Raw genomic sequence first — 19,159 nt, forward strand, 5'->3', positions numbered from 1 at the left:
AAGAGTCGCCGCTGATTTGGGATAATCCTGCAGAATAAGATGTAGCTGTTGACTCGATCTGAAACTCAATCACCAGATGAAACTGGATATGAAGCCTGACAAGTGGTCTACTACATAGTAGTAAGCAAAACATGCAAGTCATCTTGACAATAGTAATGAGTTTGCACTGTTTGCATTGATTTGTGCATTAGCTCTCCTGACAGCCAATAGCAGACAAGCGTGGCGGTAGTGGCTTTAGTGGCTTGGTAGCACGAGGCATCTGGCCAATTACCTCTGCCGGGGTCGATTCAGGGGAAGTTCTCTCTGTTTTCCATCTTTGTCTGCTGCTCGCGATAGCCTATAAGACCACAGTATTACTATGATCGGCATGTCTCTTATTGATATCATGCCGCAATAGAGACCTCAAATCGGCCTTTGCTTTCTCTAGTCTGAGCTGATCGATCTCAAACATGGAACTCCTGTCCACTTTTTTGCTGATTTAGTATGCGGTAGTAATGACTATAGTTGGCTGCTACTATAGCATACATGATCTCGAGATTTCCAATTTCTTGATCTCGCACGGGCTGGTGTACCATGTGTTGATGCTATCGAACTAGTCAATAGTTCCTGTCGTGGGTCTGTTCTCCGCTTCTCAACTTTCGGCCCTTTCCCGCGAAGCCCGCGGCACCAGGGGAACAACCAAGAATTACTCTGTACATCTCGAACTTTTCTCTTCTCACATGAGAATCTTGGACTCCAGATAAAACGAACCTCCATGATCAGCTCGCCAAACCCGGAACTCCTACAGGTTCGTCTCGTCCGTCTCGCGCATTTTTTCTCTTCCAACCATGGGACGACAGTCGCTGCGAAGTCCGTACCCAATTACTGCGCGAACATCCAGCGTCAACGCAGAGACCATCATGTACGACGAAAGAAATCTGCCTAGACAGGCAAGTCAAGGGACAACAAGAATGGCCGAAAGGAACAGAATGGTATTGATCAATCCCTTTTCCTGCGAATTCCTCCTCGGTCCACTTGGCATGGCTAACAATTGTCGTTCTCTCTCTAGGCTTCTATGCAACAGCCAGATCCGGTGGATTCCTCGTCCTTCGATCGAGAACTCCGTGTGAGGGCATCGTCACCGTTACTTGGTCGAAGCTATCAATCGTCCGCCAGATATTCTTTCCGTCCGCCTTTAGAAAAACCTCAATTGCACAATCCGAGCTCACCGCCGGGCCCCTCCCGCAACATGAATTTCGACAAATATGCATTTGACACCCAGTCACAGCGAAGCTTGGCATTTGGTGTGGTGGACGATATGCGAGGGATTGGTTTCCCTCACCTGGACCATAACACCGAAGCAGCCACCAAAAAGACGGAACAGCGGGAAGTCGCACCAAAAAAGAAACCAAGCAGACTCGATCTTTCTCTCCTATTTCCCAAACCGAAGCCTGCTGCGGCTCCATTGCTTTCTCCCCAGCGGTATACGAATTCGCCGTCACCTGTTACTTCAGACTTCTCGGCAAAATCTCCACCAGCCAAACTCAAAAAGCCTCGTTCCAGGGGTAATGTTCGAGCGTCTGTTAAGGAACCTACGGCTCCGATTTTTGATGAACCGCCGCTTCCCCGCACACGAGTTTCCAGTCGCAGACCTGCCGTTGACTGGTTTGACGTACCTCTGGAGAAAATTATTCGCCTCGGAGAGTCGCTTGAAGTTGACGTTGACAATGACAGGGATGAGGACGACACTGAGAAGTCCGATGTTGTATCGAATAATCCAAAACCATTGGCGGCGGCGACATATTCGCGAACACCAGCGGCAGCTGGAACGAAAGCAGTCTCCCCTCCAAGAGAAACAGCCAAGACTACTGCTCCCAGTTCAAAGAGATCATCACGTACTCCTCCGTCGGTACCGTATCAAGCACCCCATCAAAACCGTAGAACCGAGAATCAGTACTATCGCCAACTATTGCCTCCCTCAAATAACCCCCGTTCTCGCACCTCTCTTCAGTCATGGCAGTCGGAAGGCGATTTGCGCGCGGCTAATCAAAAACAAAAACCAGCTGGCCGCCTGTCGAAAAAGAAGAGCAATAGCACCTTCCAAACGCTAGACTTGACAAAGAACAGCGTCTTATCTTTATCATCCTCCGAAGATGAAGGCGGAGATGAAACCCATTCCGATGCAGACGAGGACTACGGCGAGCAGCTCATGAGAAAGGCGGCCCCCTCTCGAGGGCCTCGGGACAGTTTCGCCACAAACGACTACGTCGAACCAGAGATATGCCATGCCGAGGCGGTAGTAGCTACCAAAGGGTATACCTTGACACGTCTCGGCCGGGCCAGTTCAAATGTATCTAGTGTCAGCTCCGACTCGCGTGGTACGCAACGGCGTCCCATTCCTTCGCGACCCGACTCGCTGGCTTCGATGGGCAAATCATCCATTTCGACCAAGATGTATGGGCCGTCTGGGCACTTTGATGTACCTCTGATCGAGGAGCCTGAAGAGCAAGCGGACCGTGTCAATAGTACCCGACGGTCCCGGCTTTCTTCTCAATCGTACAGCGATCTCCACTCTGCGAAGAGAAGAAGTCGCATCATCGCAGTTACCCGACAGGAAGAGTCGTTACTAGAGGCAATGAGATTGCGCAATGGCCGAATTACCCCCAGCATATTCCAGGGCATTTCTGCATCTCAGACAGAGGATTCCGAGTCAGCCTTCGCAACACTTGACTCTCCCGCGACTCAATGTGATACTTCGTTCCTCCGACTCAGTGCCGCAATGCAAATCCCGCCCATTACCTCACCGAATCTCGCTGAGAGCACAGCCTCTGAAAATGACACATATGTACCGTATCGCCCTGCGTCCGATGCCGAGCAGAAAATTGATCATCACAGCATTAATAATTCAACCGCATCGCCTCGATTGAGTCTCGCATACTCCGAGACACCTTCATCTACCTCGACCATGGGCCATGCCTCTCCCGTCACGCCTACCGTTCTGCCAATTCATCGATTCTCTCAGGCAGCTCCTCCTCCTTCCTACGCACCACCTCCAGTTCCGGACGATGTGATGGCACGACGCCATTCCCGTCGTAGGACAGATAGCAGCGAAGCCATCGTGTTGGAAGAATCAGATGCCGAGAAGATACCCAACCCGCATCTATACCCATTGTGGGCTGTCAAATGGACTCGGGATCCTAATGATGTCGCTATTGCGCATTAATCATTTTACTTTCGCTCCTCAATTCGGCAAGATATATATTCGAAGTTATAGCACCTTCAACCATGAAGGTACTCAGAGTACATAATGCTCCTTCTTTTCTTTTCATTTGTCAGGTAGATGGGATGGTAATGGTTGCATTGGGAACAAGATATTTTACCGCTGGCTTGCTTTTCTTCTTTATTTGCCTTTGTGTGTATCAGCACCTCGAAGTGGGCACTTTGTATAATAATTTTTGCATTATATCCGTTACATTTCTGCATGTATTTAATAGCACCCATATCCACCGCCTAGTTGCACAGACTTAACATTCCAGTCGGACATACGTGACGTCGCCTGCATATATCATCAGCCTAGATGACAATACTTGGATACTTCTAATCACCCAATACATCATTATTATCAAATATTTCAGCATTATCCAAGTGTCCTACGCGACTATTGAGACCATCTGCTGTGGCCTAGTAGAATGAAGCAATATGATTAGCCGGGGCTCCTACCAGGGGGCCTGGCCAGGCTTTTTTGCCTACCCCAGACAAACTACGATGATACTAAACCGTTTCAGTGTAGCGTGCGCATGTGTCAGCCTGTCAGGGGAGCCCAATAACTAACTAATAAATTTTCAGATGATTAACTCCCCTGAAAATACTCCGTACCCGACTAGAGAGAAATAATATTTGCATTTCGTGCAAGTTTTTTTACTTTGTTTATCTTTTTTCTCGTCTTGTCAGTGTCGATTTACTTTATTGTTCGGCGATCAGCGTCCAGATCTCCGTCCTAGTGCCAAGATTGAAAGACGTCACGATCGATCTCTTCCTTTTCTTTTTTGTTTGGGTACACTACACTGCATCGCACCGCACCGACAACGCATCATACCTGTTTCTTCGACGGGTGAGAGTTGCTGGCTATATCTCTCGTGAAATCGGCCTATTATATATACTTTACTCGGCGTGCGACTTCTCTGCGACGTTCGGTACTCGACTTGGTCGGTTTTAAGATTTGGTGGATCTGTGTGCAATCACAGACAGATATACGCACAGTCGACGGGATAAGCAGAGGGGAGTGAGCACAATGGGGGCTGCCAAGCAGACTTCGTCAAAGTCGAGGTCGACTCATATACGGAATTTCACGTTACTTCTGGTAAGTCAAGTCGTATCTCGCGAGCACAAGCGGCGATGGCTGATGATTGGGTCTAGTTGACGATACAATATGCTTCAACCGTTGTGGTAAGCCCGACTCTACGAGAAAATATTCTTTAGGAGTATGCTAACATCGATGCAAGTTGATTCATTATTCTCGGGTAATGCCCACCGTCGCGGGGAAACGATACGTCACGTCGACCGCCGTCTTCTTGACCGAAGCCATCAAACTCGCCATTTCGTTGACAATGGCTCTATACGAAATATCCAAACGGGCCCCACCATCGATGCCCGCGACCTCGCTCTTTTCGAACCTATCAAACACAATCTTTTCAGGCGATAGCTGGAAGCTGGCTCTTCCGGCATTGTTGTATACCGTCGCAAACTCGCTACAATACGTGGCGTTGTCGAATCTCGATCCGGCGACTTATCAGGTTACGTATCAGGTTAAGCTGCTTTTTGCGGCTGTGTTTGGTCTGCTGGTTCTGCAGCGGTATATTCCCGCGCGGAATTGGGGGTTGTTGCTTTTCCTGGCTGCGGGTGTGGTGCTACTACATGCGCCGGGCCATAGGTCGGATCAACTGGTGGCTAGAGATGAATCCGTGCAGTTTCCGAGATCGCTGGAGGAATGGAAACAGAAAAAGGGATACTCACCTATGAAATTTGTTAAACGATCGGCGAGCTATGAGGGAATTGAGGAGGATATGTTACTTGAGCATCCTCCTCTCGACGGTCGTGTAGGGTTGATTGCCACTCTTTGCGCATGTCTCGCCTCTTCATTGGCTGCCGTGAGTTTCGAGAAGGTGATTCGTGATAGTGCTGCAAAGACGTCGCTGTGGGTGCGGAATGTGCAGTTGGCGGTTCAATCGGTAGTGCCTGCGTTCTTTATTGGGGTGATTTTCCTCGATGGTGAAGTTATCGCGAAGCAAGGGTTCTTTGCTGGTTATAGTTGGATTGTTTGGGTGATTATTTTCATCCAGGCTATTGGTGGTATTGGCGCTGGTTATGCTATTGTATATGCAGATCAGACTGCAAAGACGACTGCGACCGGCTTCAGCCTGGTTGTTGGGATTTTGTCTAGTTTATCTGTGTTTGATTTGGATTTGTCGGTCAACGTGAGTTCCTCTCCTCTCTCTATTAGACTGCAAATTGCTAATGCTCATCAAGTTCTCCATCGGCGCCATAGTAGTCTTGATTGCAACATTCTTATACGGCAGTTCTGCACCGTCCCCATCTTCCCTGGCCCGAATGAGGCCGCCTCCAATCCGGATTGAGAGCTACGATGCCCCTGAGAATCAGGACGGGCCCGGTGCATCGCCTCCCAACGACTTTTCTATCAAACTTCCAACCACGCCCTTATTATCTGCGGGACTCTCAACGTCCCGTCCTGCATCTCCGAGTCATCCTCGTGTGAAATCGAACCAGAATGGATCGGGTTATTTCCTCGAACCTGATGAATAGAGGAGTCATGAATAAAACGAATGAATGAACGAATAGGAAGGGAAAAGAAATTATCATAGCATATTTGCCGATTTGCTTGCTTATTTGCTTTAAATAGATGAATGCTGCTGAAGCGAGTATGTTTTATTTGCTTGTACATTATGAATATATCTGATGTTCATTTCTTTCTTGATTCCTGATTACTGAATGTCCCGTGATGCCTCCAGGGCTATTTGTGGGTAGATACCCTCCCATGGATGTGTTTCCCGGATGGGCTCCTTCCCTCCGTCCTAGTTGCTTGATGACCTCGACCCAACTTCTTCTTTCCTACATCTTCGTCTTCTTGATACTCGATGCGATATCACACTAGATGAACTGGCTTGAATAGCTCAACGTCGTTAGCATGGCTTTCCCTAGAAATACCTTCCTCCCGATGGAGGATGATGGCATTTCTCTCGACATGTTCGGTATGAATTATTCCGGAGATTATCTTTAGCTTCATACTAATTTGCAATGCAGATCGCGAGCTATTCGCTCAGCTTGGAGAGCAGGATCCTCAGCCTGTAGTCCTTACGAGAGGAGGTCTTGTGGATCGGTTTATGGAAGAGTGTAAGTGAGAATAATCCAGGGTCATGATCCTTTTCGCTTCTACTGCTGATTCAATAGCTGTGTCTCCTGAGTCACCGGTGCTAGGGCAGTATTCCAGTTCACCGGAGACATCATTCCAGTCGAGTCCATTACTGCGGTACTTCAGACCCAGTCGGCCTCGAATCGCTTCAACACCAGGCCTCTCTGAGTATCAGTATGCACCGGCTTCCACAAACGAGAGGTCAGAAGATAGTTCACCGAGCAGGAAAATGTCATCATCTTCCCCTTCATTACCTCGTCAGATCTCGTTCAGTCATGCTCCTCCCGTCGTCCAGGGTATTCGTCTTATTGAAACCAAGCAGCTCCCAGATCGTTTCCGTGCACTGTTCCCCTACCCACTCCTCAACGCTGTGCAATCAAAGTGCTTTCCACATGTTTATGAAAATGATTACAATGTTGTCGTGTCTGCGCCTACGGGAAGCGGTAAGACTGTTATTATGGAACTTGCCGTATGCCGTCTCGTGAACAATCTGAAAGATGGGTTGTTTAAACTCGTGTATCAGGCTCCAACAAGGGCTTTGTGTTCGGAAAGGTTTCGCGATTGGTCTAAGAAGTTTGCGTCCTTGGGCCTACAGTGTGCCGAATTGACTGGTGATACTGATTATGCCCAGTCTCGACTGGTGCAGACTGCCAGTATTATCATCACCACGCCGGAGAAATGGGACAGTATGACAAGGAGGTGGAGAGATCACTCAAAGTTGATGCAACTGGTGAAACTGTTTTTGATTGATGAAGTGCATGTCCTCAATGAGACACGCGGTGCCGCCCTTGAGGCTGTAGTATCTCGAATGAAATCTGTCGGCTCAAATGTCCGTTTCATCGCTTTGAGTGCCACCATACCAAATTCAGAGGACATTGCTACCTGGTTGGGCAAGAATGATATGTTGCAACATCTTCCTGCTCACAAGGAACATTTCGGTGAGGATTTTCGTCCAACAAAGCTTCAAAAATTTGTCTACGGTTATCCCTGCACAGGGAACGATTTTGCTTTTGACAGATTACTGGGTTCAAAGTACACAATCCGTTTATTTCTTCTGGGAATCCCTTGCTGACAGTGTTATCTTTGCCTAGGCTTCCTGAGATCATCTCCAAGCATTCAAATAGGAAGCCAATGATGATTTTTTGCTGCACGAGAAACTCCGCTATTTCTACTGCGAAAGAACTCGCGAAGCTTTGGTCAAACACAATTCCTCAGAGACGGCTCTGGGCTGGACCGGTGAGGATGCCTGCCGTCAAGAATACTGACCTGAAAGGTAAGTCTCATAAATTCCATATATGAGCCTTGCTAAAAAAAAAATCTATAGCATTCGTGGCCTCCGGTGTTGCCTTTCATCATGCTGGATTAGACAGCGATGACCGTCATGCTGTCGAAAAAGCTTTTCTCGAAGGCAAAATTAGTATTATTTGCTGTACATCAACACTTGCTGTCGGTGTCAACCTTCCTTGCTACCTCGTTATCATAAAGAATACGGTCTGCTGGCAGGAAGGTGGTTGCAAGGAGTACACTGACTTGGAAATGATGCAAATGCTCGGTCGTGCCGGTCGTCCTCAGTTCGACGACACTGCAGTTGCTGTCATACTCACAAAGAAGGAACGTGTTTCGATCTATGAGCAAATGATATCAGGCACGATGCAACTAGAGAGCTGCCTACATTTGAATCTTATTGATCATTTGAATGCGGAGATTTCCTTGGGCACAGTTTCGGACATTCAGAGTGCTGTCAAGTGGCTTGCCGGGACATTTCTTTTCGTGAGACTTAGGAGAAACCCTACTCGATACAAACTGAAAGAAAATGCGGATCGCAGAGATGAGGATGAGATGTTGCAACAAATATGCGAAAAGAACGTGAAACTTCTGCAGGATGCCGAACTTGTTGTCAGAGGAGGTGCCTTCAAATCTACGCCGTGGGGGGAAGCCATGGCGAGATACTACATCAAGTTTGAGACAATGAAAATCATACTGGGACTCCCTCCAAGAACAAAAACTTCAGAGATTGTAAGTTATTCGTATAATTCTCTATTTGTTTGCTTTTTGGTTGCTTTGGGGGCCTGTCGAGGTCTTCAGAAGTGCTTGTTTGCAGCTAATACTTGATCAGTCGTTATACCACTAGAAGATGCTCGCTAATATGAGGTACGTAGTTGTCTGCAATAGCCCAAGCGGAAGAATTTCACGAACTCCGTCTCAAAGCAGCGGAACGCCCTTTTTACAGGGAACTCAATCGTGCTCATGGGATCAGATTCCCCATCAAAGTCGACATGGCTCAGAATGCTCATAAGATCTCCTTGCTCATACAATCCGAACTGGGTGCAGTTGACTTCCCAGCTGCAGAACAATTCCAGAGACACAAACTGCAGTTTCAACAAGATAAAGCAATTGTTTTCAATCACATTAATCGTCTTATCCGTTGTATCATTGACTGTCAGATCCACAAGGAGGACGGAGTTGCTGTGAGGAACTGTCTAGAACTTGCGCGGAGCTTTGCTGGTCGGGTCTGGGAAAATTCACCGCTTCAAATGAAACAGATTGAGCAGATTGGTGTCGTCGCGGTCAGAAAATTAGCTGGTGCTGGTATTACCAGTATTCAAGAATTGGAGGAAACAGAAGCGCACAAGATCGACATGATTCTGAGCAAGAATCCTCCATTCGGTATGAAACTCCTCGCGAGGCTTGCCGAGTTTCCAAAGCTACGTGTGACTATCAAGATGTTGGGCAAGGTAAGTCGTCAAATACATTGCAATGGTTCTTGACTGGCTAATGACTATTGTTAGGCGAGCAAGCACGGACGTGCGCTCAGAATCAATTTCAAGGCCGAGATAGGATTTTTGAACGAGAAGACTCCAACAACCTTCCATAAGCGGCCAGTATATGTTTGCTTCGTAGCAGAGATTTCTGATGGCAGACTCGTGGACTTTAGACGCTTGAGGTAAGATCTTGTTCGTCTTATCATGCAGCCATGCACAAACTAACGTTGATCCAGTGCTCAGAAACTTCAGAATGATCATGAAATCCTGTTAAGCGCGGAGATCAAAAGCCCATTGCAGTACATTACATGTTATGTCATGTGTGATGAAATTGGTAAAGAACCCTGTCCAGGGTTTTGGCATACGGCTCTAACAAGTCTGACAGGTGGTACATGTCAATATGCAGAATTGAAGCCTGATGTGTCGGATTCGTTCTTCTCTGGTGACACCTTGGACAAATCATCTGATAGATTTGCGATGAACACATCCCGGCGCAGAAACGGTACCGGTGGCACTCCAAGACAGACAAAGCCCGCGCGGAACGAGAGCTTTGAAGACGATGATATTCCGGATGATGCTTTCCTGGCAGCCGGTAGGTGACATCGCCCTTCATTATACCTTGGTTGATAAAGGCTAACTGCTGTTCAAGTCGACAACGTCGATAGCTATCAGTCCCAACAGCGAAGCTCAGTTAACACAGCTTCACGTCAGAGTCGAAAGAGGGAACGAGGTCTAAATGAACATCACGAGGACATAGACAAAGTACAGCCAATCATGCTTGAGAATGGGAAATACAACTGCAACCACAAATGCAAAGATAAATCAACGTCCGCTTTTCTAATCTAACCTACTTTTAGTGGTATAATGACTGACCAAGTATTAGGTGCAAGCACGTCTGTTGTCGCGAAGGCCTCGACAAGCCCCCAAAGCGAACGAAAAGCAATCAAATGAACATTCTATCTTCTTTTGAGACAGTTGATTATTTAGATCTCACTCAACCCAGCAAATCAGAGCAGCCCACGAAACAGATAACGATTGATCGTCGTCTCGTTGATTCGAAAGCGACACGAATGGTTAATCTTGACTTTGCGTCATCTCAGGCAACAATACCCAAGGCTACCATCTGTAAAACGGTTGGAAATAGGAAACGTTCAAACACTCGTCGACGACATTCATCCAGTGAGTACGATAACAGTAGCGTGGATGAGTATTTCTCTCCAACCATGCCTGCATCGAATAGTATGGACAACTCAGATTCGCCCACGGTAACCACGGCTCTTGGGTTGGACGATAACTTTGAACGCATTATGGATGCATCCAATGGGGGCCTGTCGGAAGATAATATTCAGAGTGATGTCCAGAGTCCAGCGGCGAAGAGACAACGGAGTGCACTCCCAACCCATGAATCCAAATCTGTCTCGTTCGACGAAGAAAAGTCACCAACACGTCTATCGAACAAAAAGAACTTGAAATCAGGACCGGATGGGGTCTTGGTGAAGAGAAAGATCGAGCCACTGAGTGACGCAACGAACGTCGGCATCAATGCTCCGAAACGTCCTAAAGCTGATACAACGCAGCCCTCGGCCGAAAGTATTAAGAATGCAGCAAGTCATGATGATCCATACTCAATCGAAGAATTGCGGTCTCAAGAAATGGATCAGCCTGAATCTCGAGATGAGAATATTGATGAAATGCTGTTACAAGAGTTTGGAGATATCGTCAATTTCTCCGCGATGTGAAATTCCCTTTCTGCGATGTCTTACATATGGCAAACGGTATGGCTTCTGCCGATTAGTTGTTGTAATATGCGTCCACGGGTGTATTTGCATTGATATTGATATCATATGTTCGATTTGCCATTAGGGTTTGAAGGAATCCGTGATATCTGATGGGTATCTAATTAGCGTTATCTAGCTACTTTACAGTTCGCTATAATATACATATGCATATATATATTCATCATGCCAAATCGGCAAGCAGGCGTGCCCATATACTATTCACTGTTTCTGCGTCATCAACCGTTATACAGGAGGAATGACCGACTGAACACTCCCATCAAACCCTGTTGCTTGCATAATCGACCACCTTAAGGCATTAATACCCAAGAAGCTCTTCTTCATAGATCCGGCCACATCCGTCATGGCACTAACACAAATAATCTCCCCAAGCGGGGGCGGACCCTTTGTAGCCGCCAATGCAGCAGCAAACTCATAATTCCGATCCTCCGGATTCGAAGGTATTCGATCATAAGCCCGTAGCTTTTCAAGTTCCTGTTGCAACTTGGAAAGCTTTGAAAGTTTGATTTTCCGGTTGTAGTGCCAATGTTTAATGGATTTGATTTTGTCGCATAGGATGCGATCTACTTTGGAGACGATGAGCTGGTGCGGGATTGCGTATTGGCGGAGTAAAGTCAGGATTTGTTGGTCGTGGGGCTTTATGCCGTGGAGGAGGTCGATGAGGATATATGTTCGGCGAAGTCTATTCTCCTATATCAGTCATGTTGCTCTAGATAGGTGCGCAAAGAGAGGGGGAGGAAAGGGCGTACTGTTTCCGATTCTTCAGATATTTCATGATCTCTTCGCCTTGCTCCGGTCGACTACCTGCTCCATATCCGGGCATATCCAACAATACAATTTTGGATTCACCACCTTTCGTACCCCCGATACCATAAGCGTTCATCTCCGTGGTTTTACCGCGCTTGTCTCCACTGCGACATATCTCGTCGTCTACGAGTGCATTGATGAGCGAACTCTTGCCGACATTCGTTTTTCCCAAGAATGCGACTTCGGGTTCCTTGGAGTCAAAGGGAATGGTGCGGAATTGCGCTGCTGAGTATAATTTTACGGGGGAATGGCGGGTGTGTGCAAAGAAGCGTTCGGCGGATTGAATTTGAACCGGGTTGGGAGGGGTGGTATCCCAGTAGGCTGCTAAGTCGGTTAGGAGGAGGTCATCAAATGATGTATGCAGGAATTTTTGATCATGAATTTGTAGAGTTGGGTGTGTTTGGAAGCATCGTTGTTGTTGTTGTAGCGACGTTTGTGAAAGAAGAGCCTGGCAGAGTCTGTATGGTGATTTTGGTTTGAACATTTTGAGGTAGTGCGCCTTCGTCTGCTCGATGTCATATAATCCGTATTGGATTATACATCATAGACAAATTTGAGGCGAATCTATCTCCTGAGATTCATGTTGATGTAGACGGTGTTGCGGAACAGTTAAACTTGGAGAAGCTTTGTCGGAGAACTTCCCGACCTCCGGCGCTAAACCCAAAGTAAGCGGATCTGGAGTTCCCTGCGACATCATCGTCACAGCTCAGCATCAGCATCCTAAGATCATCAGTCGGCTTACATCAGAATCTGTGTTGCAAATACTCTGAGCTGTATACTTTTTGCCTTGTAATATTTGTGGCTACTGGCACCTCGTCAACATGATTAATGCCGTGCTAGTGTTCAACAACACAGGACAGCCTCGACTGACCAAGTTCTATACACAACTTGTATGTTTCAATCCTTCAAATTACGACGTTCACCAACTAACCCTACCCTAGGACACGCAGATCCAACAAAAACTCATCAAACAAATATACGACCTCGTTTCACAACGCCCTCCCTCAGCATGCAACTTCCTCCCGCTCCCACCTCTTCTATCACAAGGCGCCAGCTCCAAAGCAGCCAGCGGTCCCTCCGATGCACCTACACAAATCACATATCGCACCTATGCGACACTATCATTTATCATGATCTCGACATCCACGGAATCTCCATTGGCGCTCATTGACTTGATCCAAGTCTTCGTCGAGGCGCTCGATAGACTGTTCCAGAACGTCTGCGAGTTGGATCTTATATTCGGGTACGAGACTATGCATGCGACACTTAGTGAGATGATTATTGGGGGTGTGGTGGTTGAAACAAATACAGATAAGATTGTGGCTGGCGTAAAAGCGCAAGAGGGCTCGCGAGGGAAGAAGATTGCTGTTGATGCTGCCAGTTCGGTTGGGCAACTTAGCATACCGGGGTTGGGATCATGGCGGTGATAGTTCTCTTTTCACCGGGATGAAGTATATGATGTTATGATGATATGTATTTTAGCGTCATACTCTTTGCTACTTGACCAGCAAATTGTTTTTATACAACGAAGCAATGCTTATCGGCTTATCGACGATGTTTCCCACTGATAAGGGCTAGCCCTATCTGATAATGCAAAAGCAGGATAGCGCTGCCGTCCACACAAACAGATATCATTGGCTTCAGCAGACCCACAGGGTTCGCTTATTTGTCGCGCACGATATCTTCTCAGCTTCAAGTCCGCTTCTCATTCTGACTTTCTTTCCCTCTTCGTCCCCCTGCTCAGTCAACACAGTGCACATCCAGCACCCGACCATCACCAATCGACAACATGGTAAGCTAAAGACACCTCACAATGACTTCTTGAGTGTCTTCTCATGAGCTCTAAGAGAGTTATACGATTTCCTCTCCATTGAGTTTGCTCGACTTTCCAAGTCCACAGCATCTCAACTGGCCGAAGATGAAAATTCTTCAGGCAAAGCAATTCCGCCATTGTCTTCTGTAGTTGATTGATCGATGTCCCTGAAAAGAAGATATTTTCTATCTCTACAGGAGACTTGGTGATGATTTGGCTTGAGCCATGAAATTCGTCTTGTGTGTCTGGACAGAAATGTTCTTTGGACTAGCACGACGATTTCGTGTTGCTCTCTAGAGTTCAAAGAAGATTACAGCGTGTGTAGAACACGATTTGCTGATTCTTCTTTTCTCAATGACAGCCTCCTAAGGGTAAGAAAGTTGCTCCCGCGCCCTTCCCCCAGGGTAAGGCCGGTGCCAACAAGAAGACCAAGGTTAGTATTTCTTCTTTGACATCAGCTTTGTTACATTACTAATGATTCTTTAGAACCCCCTCTTCGAGGCCCGTAACCGCAACTTCGGTATCGGTCAGGACATCCAGCCCAAGCGCAACTTGTCCCGCTTCGTCAAGTGGCCCGAATATGTCCGTCTTCAGCGCCAGAAAAAGATCTTGAACCTCCGTCTCAAGGTCCCTCCTGCTATTGCTCAGTTCTCCAACACTCTCGACCGCAACACTGCTGCTCAAACCTTCAAGCTCCTCAACAAGTACCGCCCCGAGTCCAAGGCTGAGAAGAAGGAGCGTCTCCACAAGGAGGCCACCGCTGTTGCTGAGGGCAAGAAGAAGGAGGATGTCTCCAAGAAGCCCTATGCCGTCAAGTACGGTCTCAACCATGTTGTTGGTCTCGTTGAGAACAAGAAGGCTTCTCTCGTCTTGATTGCTCACGATGTTGACCCCATTGAGTTGGTTGTCTTCCTTCCTGCTCTTTGCCGTAAGATGGGTGTTCCTTATGCCATCATCAAGGGCAAGGCTCGCCTCGGAACTGTCGTTCACAAAAAGGTTTGTTTCTATACTGATTTATTGTAACCTCGTTCTAATTTTCATAGACCGCCGCCGTCGTCGCTTTGACCGAGGTCCGCTCCGAGGACAACTCCGAGTTCTCCAAGCTCGTCTCCGCCATCAAGGAGGGTTACTCTGACAAGTACGAAGAGAACCGTCGTCACTGGGGTGGTGGTATCATGGGTGCCAAGGCCAACGATCGCCAAGAGAAGAAGCGCAAGGCTATCGAGTCCGCCATAAAGATCTAAGGCATTGGTCTGACTGAACCCTAAAAAAAAGTTGTTTTTTCTTGCACCCTGTGATACGTCCTTTCATGTCATGGGTTATGAGAAAGAAAGTTCCCAAAAAATTCAATGAAGAGATGATGAATACCTTCAAATTATGTTTTTTTTTTCTATTTTCCTTGCAGATACCCCCTTTGACTACCATGCTCGTCATCAAATGCCAAAATCATTTTGTTTTGGTCTGAAAGGAATATTTCTGTCTTCGGTAGTAAGGAGTATCAGTAATTCGGAATTCTAATAGAGATGTATTGTGAAGGATGGGTTTATTATAATGATCGTAAATTCACTAGGAGGGGAACGAAGCGTTGTGTATAGTAGTACATTTTGATTCGCGGGCGTAACTGATATTTAGCCGATGTATGAAAAAGCAAGAGGTATGTATATACAGTCCACAAACTCCATAATGATACCACTGGAGAATTCAATTAGATACGATATAGGAGAAAAATAGCCGAACACCAGCAAAGTTAAAAGCATCAGACTCAGACTGACCAGAGATGATATTATTCGAGCAAGAGCGAGCGAGAGTGAAGAAAAGCCCCATTGCATTTAGTAAAACAATTTGCTAAACAATGAAAGGAGGAAAAACACAAGAATTCCAGTCGTAAAAGTCATTACACGGGGGTATCTTCTTCCGGGTAGTTTGATGATATCGAGACCAGATATATTATGCTATCATTGCCTCTATGAATGAGCTGATGGTGGAGGGCGGGTGAGACCTTGTCGAGCCTATCGTTTTCATTGTCAGTCCGTAAGATCTAAAATATATATATATTGTAGTAAGCTCACCTTCATCTGCTCAATTCTAGCTTTCAATTGACTCGTCACTTCAGCCGCTCGTTTCCAATTCTCAGCTGGCTCGGCTGATCGACTCGTTATCGATGGTTGATCTTCGCCACTGTGATTGCTACTAGCAGATGCGTAGCGAGACGTTGCTCGGACTGGGCTGCCTCTACTTGAAAGACTTTGTCCGACGGGTGGACTGAATTTCCGGCGGCCAAATGTTGAGTCAAGATGTGTTTCGGCGGTGGGCGAGCCGAAGCCATTGTTCTCTTTGTCTTCACTAGGACTAGAGATGTAGCTTCGTGGTCGGTTATCCAATCGCGAGCCCATATAGTGGCCAGCGCGAGAGCCGTTGCTACTATAGGTACCTGTTTCTGGTGATAATGGACCGTTGTCGGAGACACCAGCATGGAGTCCATCTGATAATACTGCCGGGGGACTCACTGCTGATGCACGAACAGCTCGAGTTAATTCACGCTTGAGTCGGTCAATCTCGCGTTGTTGTTTCTGCACTGTTTGTTCTGCGGTCTCCGCATCGCTACGAGCACGAACCAATTGTGTTTCTTTGGCCTTTATGCTTAACACATCACGGGTATGGTCCTCAATAAGTTGTGCGTTTTGATTTTGAAGCTCCGTCACTTGCGAGGAGAGCCTGGTCTTTTCTGATTTAAGATCTTCATTTATCTTCAAGAGGCGCTCTTTCTCGAGACGGAGCTCCTCTAGTTCAGCCCGCTCAACGGCTGCGAGACCAGACATCACAGGTGCAGCAACAGGTGCCGCCTCTGCAGGCGCCGCAGTTTTGCTGATCGGTCGTCCAGTTAGTCCTCGTCCTAAACCGAACTTGGGCTGCGCTGGCGGTGGTGCGGGCGCGGGTTCGTCTGGAGGTGGCGATGATACACGTCGAGGGGATCCGGCTGCAGCGCCGCCAACACCAGGAATACGTCGTTGCATCTTTAGCCCACCACCTGGAGTAGCCAACCCCGACTTGGGTACACCACCTGGACGTGCAAGGCCTGATTTGGGAACAGCCTTAGGTTTAGGAGGCGGAGATGGTTCTTCAACCGGTGGCGGCGGTGCAGCAGCAGGGGCAGACTTTTTCAATCCGAGGGCAGGTTTCTTTGAGCCTGGTGCAGCCTTCTTCGCAGCTGGAACGGCGGGTTTAGGAGGTGCGATGATAGGCTTAGGTCGGTCCTTGGCCTTCACTTCCGCTGTATCAAAGTATTCCTTGATCTTGGCCTTCCTGATGTCGTCTAGGCCGTCAAGATAAGGATTCATCGCTCGTTCACCCATAATCTTCATCAGGGTTCCTAGAATTTCGGCGGCGCCTGATCGTACAACTTCGCTCGATTCGGTGAGTAACTTGATTGCCGCTTCAGCTATTGACTTCACTTCAGGCTTTGAGGGTACATCACGCGTTGTTCGGAGGCACCTGACTAGAAACTTCACCGTTTCCTGCTTCACCTGGGGGTTTTTGTGTTTTAAAAATTCGAAAATTTCCTCAAGGCATTCCGAAAGACCAGTGGAAGCGAACACAGCATCCAGAGCTTGTCCCAACGCATCAGCAACCGATTGCTTCTTCTCCTTCAGGCGCTCCATGATGGGTGACATGATTATTGAACGGTATTTTGCGAATCCTGAACGTAGACCCTTGGCAAGCAAATCCACACAGTTGGCAGCAACTGTAACAACTGCAATATTCGCGTCCTTCATGCACTTTGCGAGCGCCTTGACAATCTCGTCGAATGGCGCTTCCTGAATTCGAGGAACATTGAGCGCATTATATAGTTCGTCTAAAGATTCTTTCCTATCCTTCCACTTTGTAGAACTCAGCTGTTCGTGTAGATTTTTCGGTACTTTCGGCATGACATCCACCGGTTCTGCGAGATCGAGGGGTTCCATTTCACCATCATCCTCCCCATAATCTTCCCCAGCTTCTCCACCTGCATCGTCCTCACCGGCAGCCGGAGCAGAAGCCATCGCCTCCTGCTGTGCTCTCGTCAATCGCTCTTGCTTTGGAGGGGCCTCTTCCTTGGCCTTCTCAAACAATTTATCCAAATCTTGCTGTTGCACTGGTTTCAGCTCGCCCCAAAATACCGGTTTCATGGCTTCCTTGAGCCATCGGTACAGCTCCACGGTAAGATTTTGTGCTTCTGCGCGAACATTCTTGTCGGCATGACCAAAAACTTTTGGTAAAATTTTAAGGACGGGTTTTGGGTCAACGATCTTGCATCCGTAGTTGTGATATATGGCTGTAATAGCATTGAGTCCTGCAGCGACAGATTTGGGTTGCTTCGCAGATAAGATAGGTAACAAGTCTTCGATGACGGGATCTGCTTTATCAAGTTCTATGAGTAGGAGTAGAGCTTCTAGTGCATTTGCTTTTGCGGCAGGACGTGCTGATGGAAGGGCCTTTTCGGCGATAGCGGAGACCGTAGCGCCTCGCGATCTATACCGATAGTTAGCACTCATTGTGCTGTGTAAAGAGTCCGATCAAACCCACCTTGTACAAGCTTGCACACCTCCATATTTCAAAAACGCGCAATACGCTGCTAAACCTTCTTGTTGAGCAGCGACATTCGAATCGGCAACAGCGCCTTTCCACAGCGACGGATCTTGTAAAAAGGGAGCGAACACGGGGTCTGATTCATCGGGTGTCTTTTCAAACTGTTTGGCAGCATCTTCGTATCCTCCTTTCCTCGCTTTCCAGACCTGTTATGTCGGTTGGACACCAATCAGCAAAGCTAACAAGCAGAGAGCAACTGTTCGCGGGAATTTCTGACCTTGTGTGTGAAGCGATCTGGTAGAGGGAGAGAGGAGTAATCTTCTTCGGCGTCAGCCATCGTGGCAGAATGCAGGCAATTAAAGCGCTGCCAGTACGTGCTTCCTACAAGTGATTTCGGCATTTCGTTAGTATTGACTTTTCGGTATGGGAGTTCGTGCGAAAGCGCGGAAAAAGCGAGATTGACGTGATAAAAAGTTGTGTTCACCTCGAGATCAGTATTTATGGCTCGCGTAGTCTCTATAATCCACTGGGCGCAGTGGTTTTGACAATAGAGTCAATAATAAATGATTGTATACCGTCAACAAAACGAAGCGGGGGAGACACTCGGCGTACTGGACAAGTCAAATAATAGATAATGGACTTGATAGAAAGAATCAAATAAGTATGATATCCACTTCCAGTATTTGTCTCTGTTTAAAGAGCTTACCTTGTGAAAGAAACGTGAGTTGTTCTGTTGCAAGTCGCTAGGTAGTTGTAGATGACTGAATGTTTTTGATGTCAACAAAAGTTCGATTGGATCCATCACCCGGGGGATCCAATCACGGCCCGCCTTGGCAAAAACAATCAACTTCGTCCGATAACTTTTATTCTCTAGGTCTTCTGTCTTTCTATATTTCTGGCAAGAATAATGTGGAGATTATAAATGCAGCCATGGATATAGATATACTTTATAAAAGCGTGATCCAAGAATGGCAGTTCTGGTCCCAAGGGTCACTACATGTGGGAGTCT

At 47.3% G+C, this 19,159-nt stretch overlaps 7 protein-coding genes across 8 annotated transcripts; 5 read left to right on the forward strand and 2 right to left on the reverse strand.

Annotated features, from left to right (window-relative positions):
- Window positions 1–827: 827 nt before the first annotated feature.
- On the forward strand, window positions 828–3,384 carry TSTA_112600 (uncharacterized protein; the record flags this gene model as incomplete). The annotated part of the gene is made up of 2 exons (XM_002481374.1): window positions 828–971; window positions 1,049–3,384. 2 exons carry the CDS (start codon window positions 828–830, stop codon window positions 3,200–3,202), a joined length of 2,298 nt encoding a protein of 765 aa, XP_002481419.1. The 3' UTR covers window positions 3,203–3,384.
- A 467-nt stretch (window positions 3,385–3,851) lies between these two features.
- Window positions 3,852–5,967, forward strand: TSTA_112610 (UDP-galactose transporter, putative). The gene is made up of 4 exons (XM_002481375.1): window positions 3,852–4,339; window positions 4,396–4,425; window positions 4,482–5,453; window positions 5,506–5,967. The coding sequence occupies exons 1-4, from the start codon at window positions 4,271–4,273 to the stop codon at window positions 5,797–5,799; spliced, it is 1,365 nt and encodes a 454-aa protein (XP_002481420.1). The 5' UTR covers window positions 3,852–4,270; the 3' UTR covers window positions 5,800–5,967.
- Window positions 5,968–6,181: 214 nt separating this feature from the next.
- Window positions 6,182–10,907, forward strand: TSTA_112620 (DEAD/DEAH box DNA helicase (Mer3), putative; the record flags this gene model as incomplete). Its single annotated transcript, XM_002481376.1, has 11 exons — window positions 6,182–6,245; window positions 6,298–6,387; window positions 6,445–7,438; window positions 7,498–7,679; window positions 7,731–8,422; window positions 8,566–9,141; window positions 9,196–9,350; window positions 9,405–9,502; window positions 9,554–9,760; window positions 9,818–9,995; window positions 10,052–10,907. 11 exons carry the CDS (start codon window positions 6,182–6,184, stop codon window positions 10,905–10,907), a joined length of 4,092 nt encoding a protein of 1,363 aa, XP_002481421.1.
- Window positions 10,727–12,378, reverse strand: TSTA_112630 (GTP binding protein (EngB), putative). Its single transcript, XM_002481377.1, has 2 exons — window positions 11,714–12,378; window positions 10,727–11,646 (listed from the first exon to the last, which is right to left on the reverse strand). Exons 1-2 carry the CDS (start codon window positions 12,253–12,255, stop codon window positions 11,190–11,192), a joined length of 999 nt encoding a protein of 332 aa, XP_002481422.1. The 5' UTR covers window positions 12,256–12,378; the 3' UTR covers window positions 10,727–11,189.
- A 204-nt stretch (window positions 12,379–12,582) lies between these two features.
- Window positions 12,583–13,198, forward strand: TSTA_112640 (AP-3 adaptor complex subunit sigma, putative; the record flags this gene model as incomplete). Its single annotated transcript, XM_002481378.1, has 2 exons — window positions 12,583–12,661; window positions 12,713–13,198. Exons 1-2 carry the CDS (start codon window positions 12,593–12,595, stop codon window positions 13,196–13,198), a joined length of 555 nt encoding a protein of 184 aa, XP_002481423.1. The 5' UTR covers window positions 12,583–12,592.
- Window positions 13,199–13,483: 285 nt separating this feature from the next.
- Window positions 13,484–15,138, forward strand: TSTA_112650 (60S ribosomal protein L8; the record flags this gene model as incomplete). 2 transcript variants are annotated; one of them, XM_002481379.1, is made up of 5 exons in its annotated part: window positions 13,510–13,563; window positions 13,619–13,869; window positions 13,946–14,017; window positions 14,071–14,580; window positions 14,628–14,828. In XM_002481379.1, the coding sequence occupies exons 2-5, from the start codon at window positions 13,810–13,812 to the stop codon at window positions 14,826–14,828; spliced, it is 843 nt and encodes a 280-aa protein (XP_002481424.1). In that variant the 5' UTR covers window positions 13,510–13,563; window positions 13,619–13,809. The 2 variants fall into 2 exon arrangements, with proteins under 2 accessions (XP_002481425.1, XP_002481424.1); XM_002481380.1 differs by lacking the exon at window positions 13,619–13,869 and having other exon boundaries at window positions 13,484–13,563; window positions 14,628–15,138.
- Window positions 15,139–15,173: 35 nt separating this feature from the next.
- Window positions 15,174–18,487, reverse strand: TSTA_112660 (spindle pole body component, putative; the record flags this gene model as incomplete). The annotated part of the gene is made up of 4 exons (XM_002481381.1): window positions 15,174–15,593; window positions 15,654–18,093; window positions 18,148–18,356; window positions 18,428–18,487. The coding sequence occupies 4 exons, from the start codon at window positions 18,485–18,487 to the stop codon at window positions 15,549–15,551; spliced, it is 2,754 nt and encodes a 917-aa protein (XP_002481426.1). The 3' UTR covers window positions 15,174–15,548.
- Window positions 18,488–19,159: the final 672 nt, after the last annotated feature.

Source organism: Talaromyces stipitatus, genomic scaffold (assembly GCF_000003125.1).
Source record: "Talaromyces stipitatus ATCC 10500 scf_1105507295555 genomic scaffold, whole genome shotgun sequence".
In the NCBI taxonomy this organism is placed as follows: domain Eukaryota; kingdom Fungi; phylum Ascomycota; class Eurotiomycetes; order Eurotiales; family Trichocomaceae; genus Talaromyces; species Talaromyces stipitatus.

What these genes read in the sequence shown, in the direction of transcription:
- TSTA_112610 (XM_002481375.1), top strand. Translation starts at nt 4,271, where the DNA reads ATGGGGGCTGCCAAGCAGACTTCGTCAAAGTCGAGGTCGACTCATATA. An exon ending in GGAATTTCACGTTACTTCTG is followed by an intron (nt 4,340 to 4,395) that starts GTAAGTCAAGTC and finishes GATTGGGTCTAG; the next exon opens with TTGACGATACAATATGCTTC. An exon ending in AATATGCTTCAACCGTTGTG is followed by an intron (nt 4,426 to 4,481) that starts GTAAGCCCGACT and finishes CATCGATGCAAG; the next exon opens with TTGATTCATTATTCTCGGGT.
- TSTA_112630 (XM_002481377.1), bottom strand. Translation starts at nt 12,255, where the DNA reads ATGTTCAAACCAAAATCACCATACAGACTCTGCCAGGCTCTTCTTTCA. An exon ending in TATCTGAAGAATCGGAAACA is followed by an intron (nt 11,647 to 11,713) that starts GTACGCCCTTTC and finishes ATAGGAGAATAG; the next exon opens with ACTTCGCCGAACATATATCC.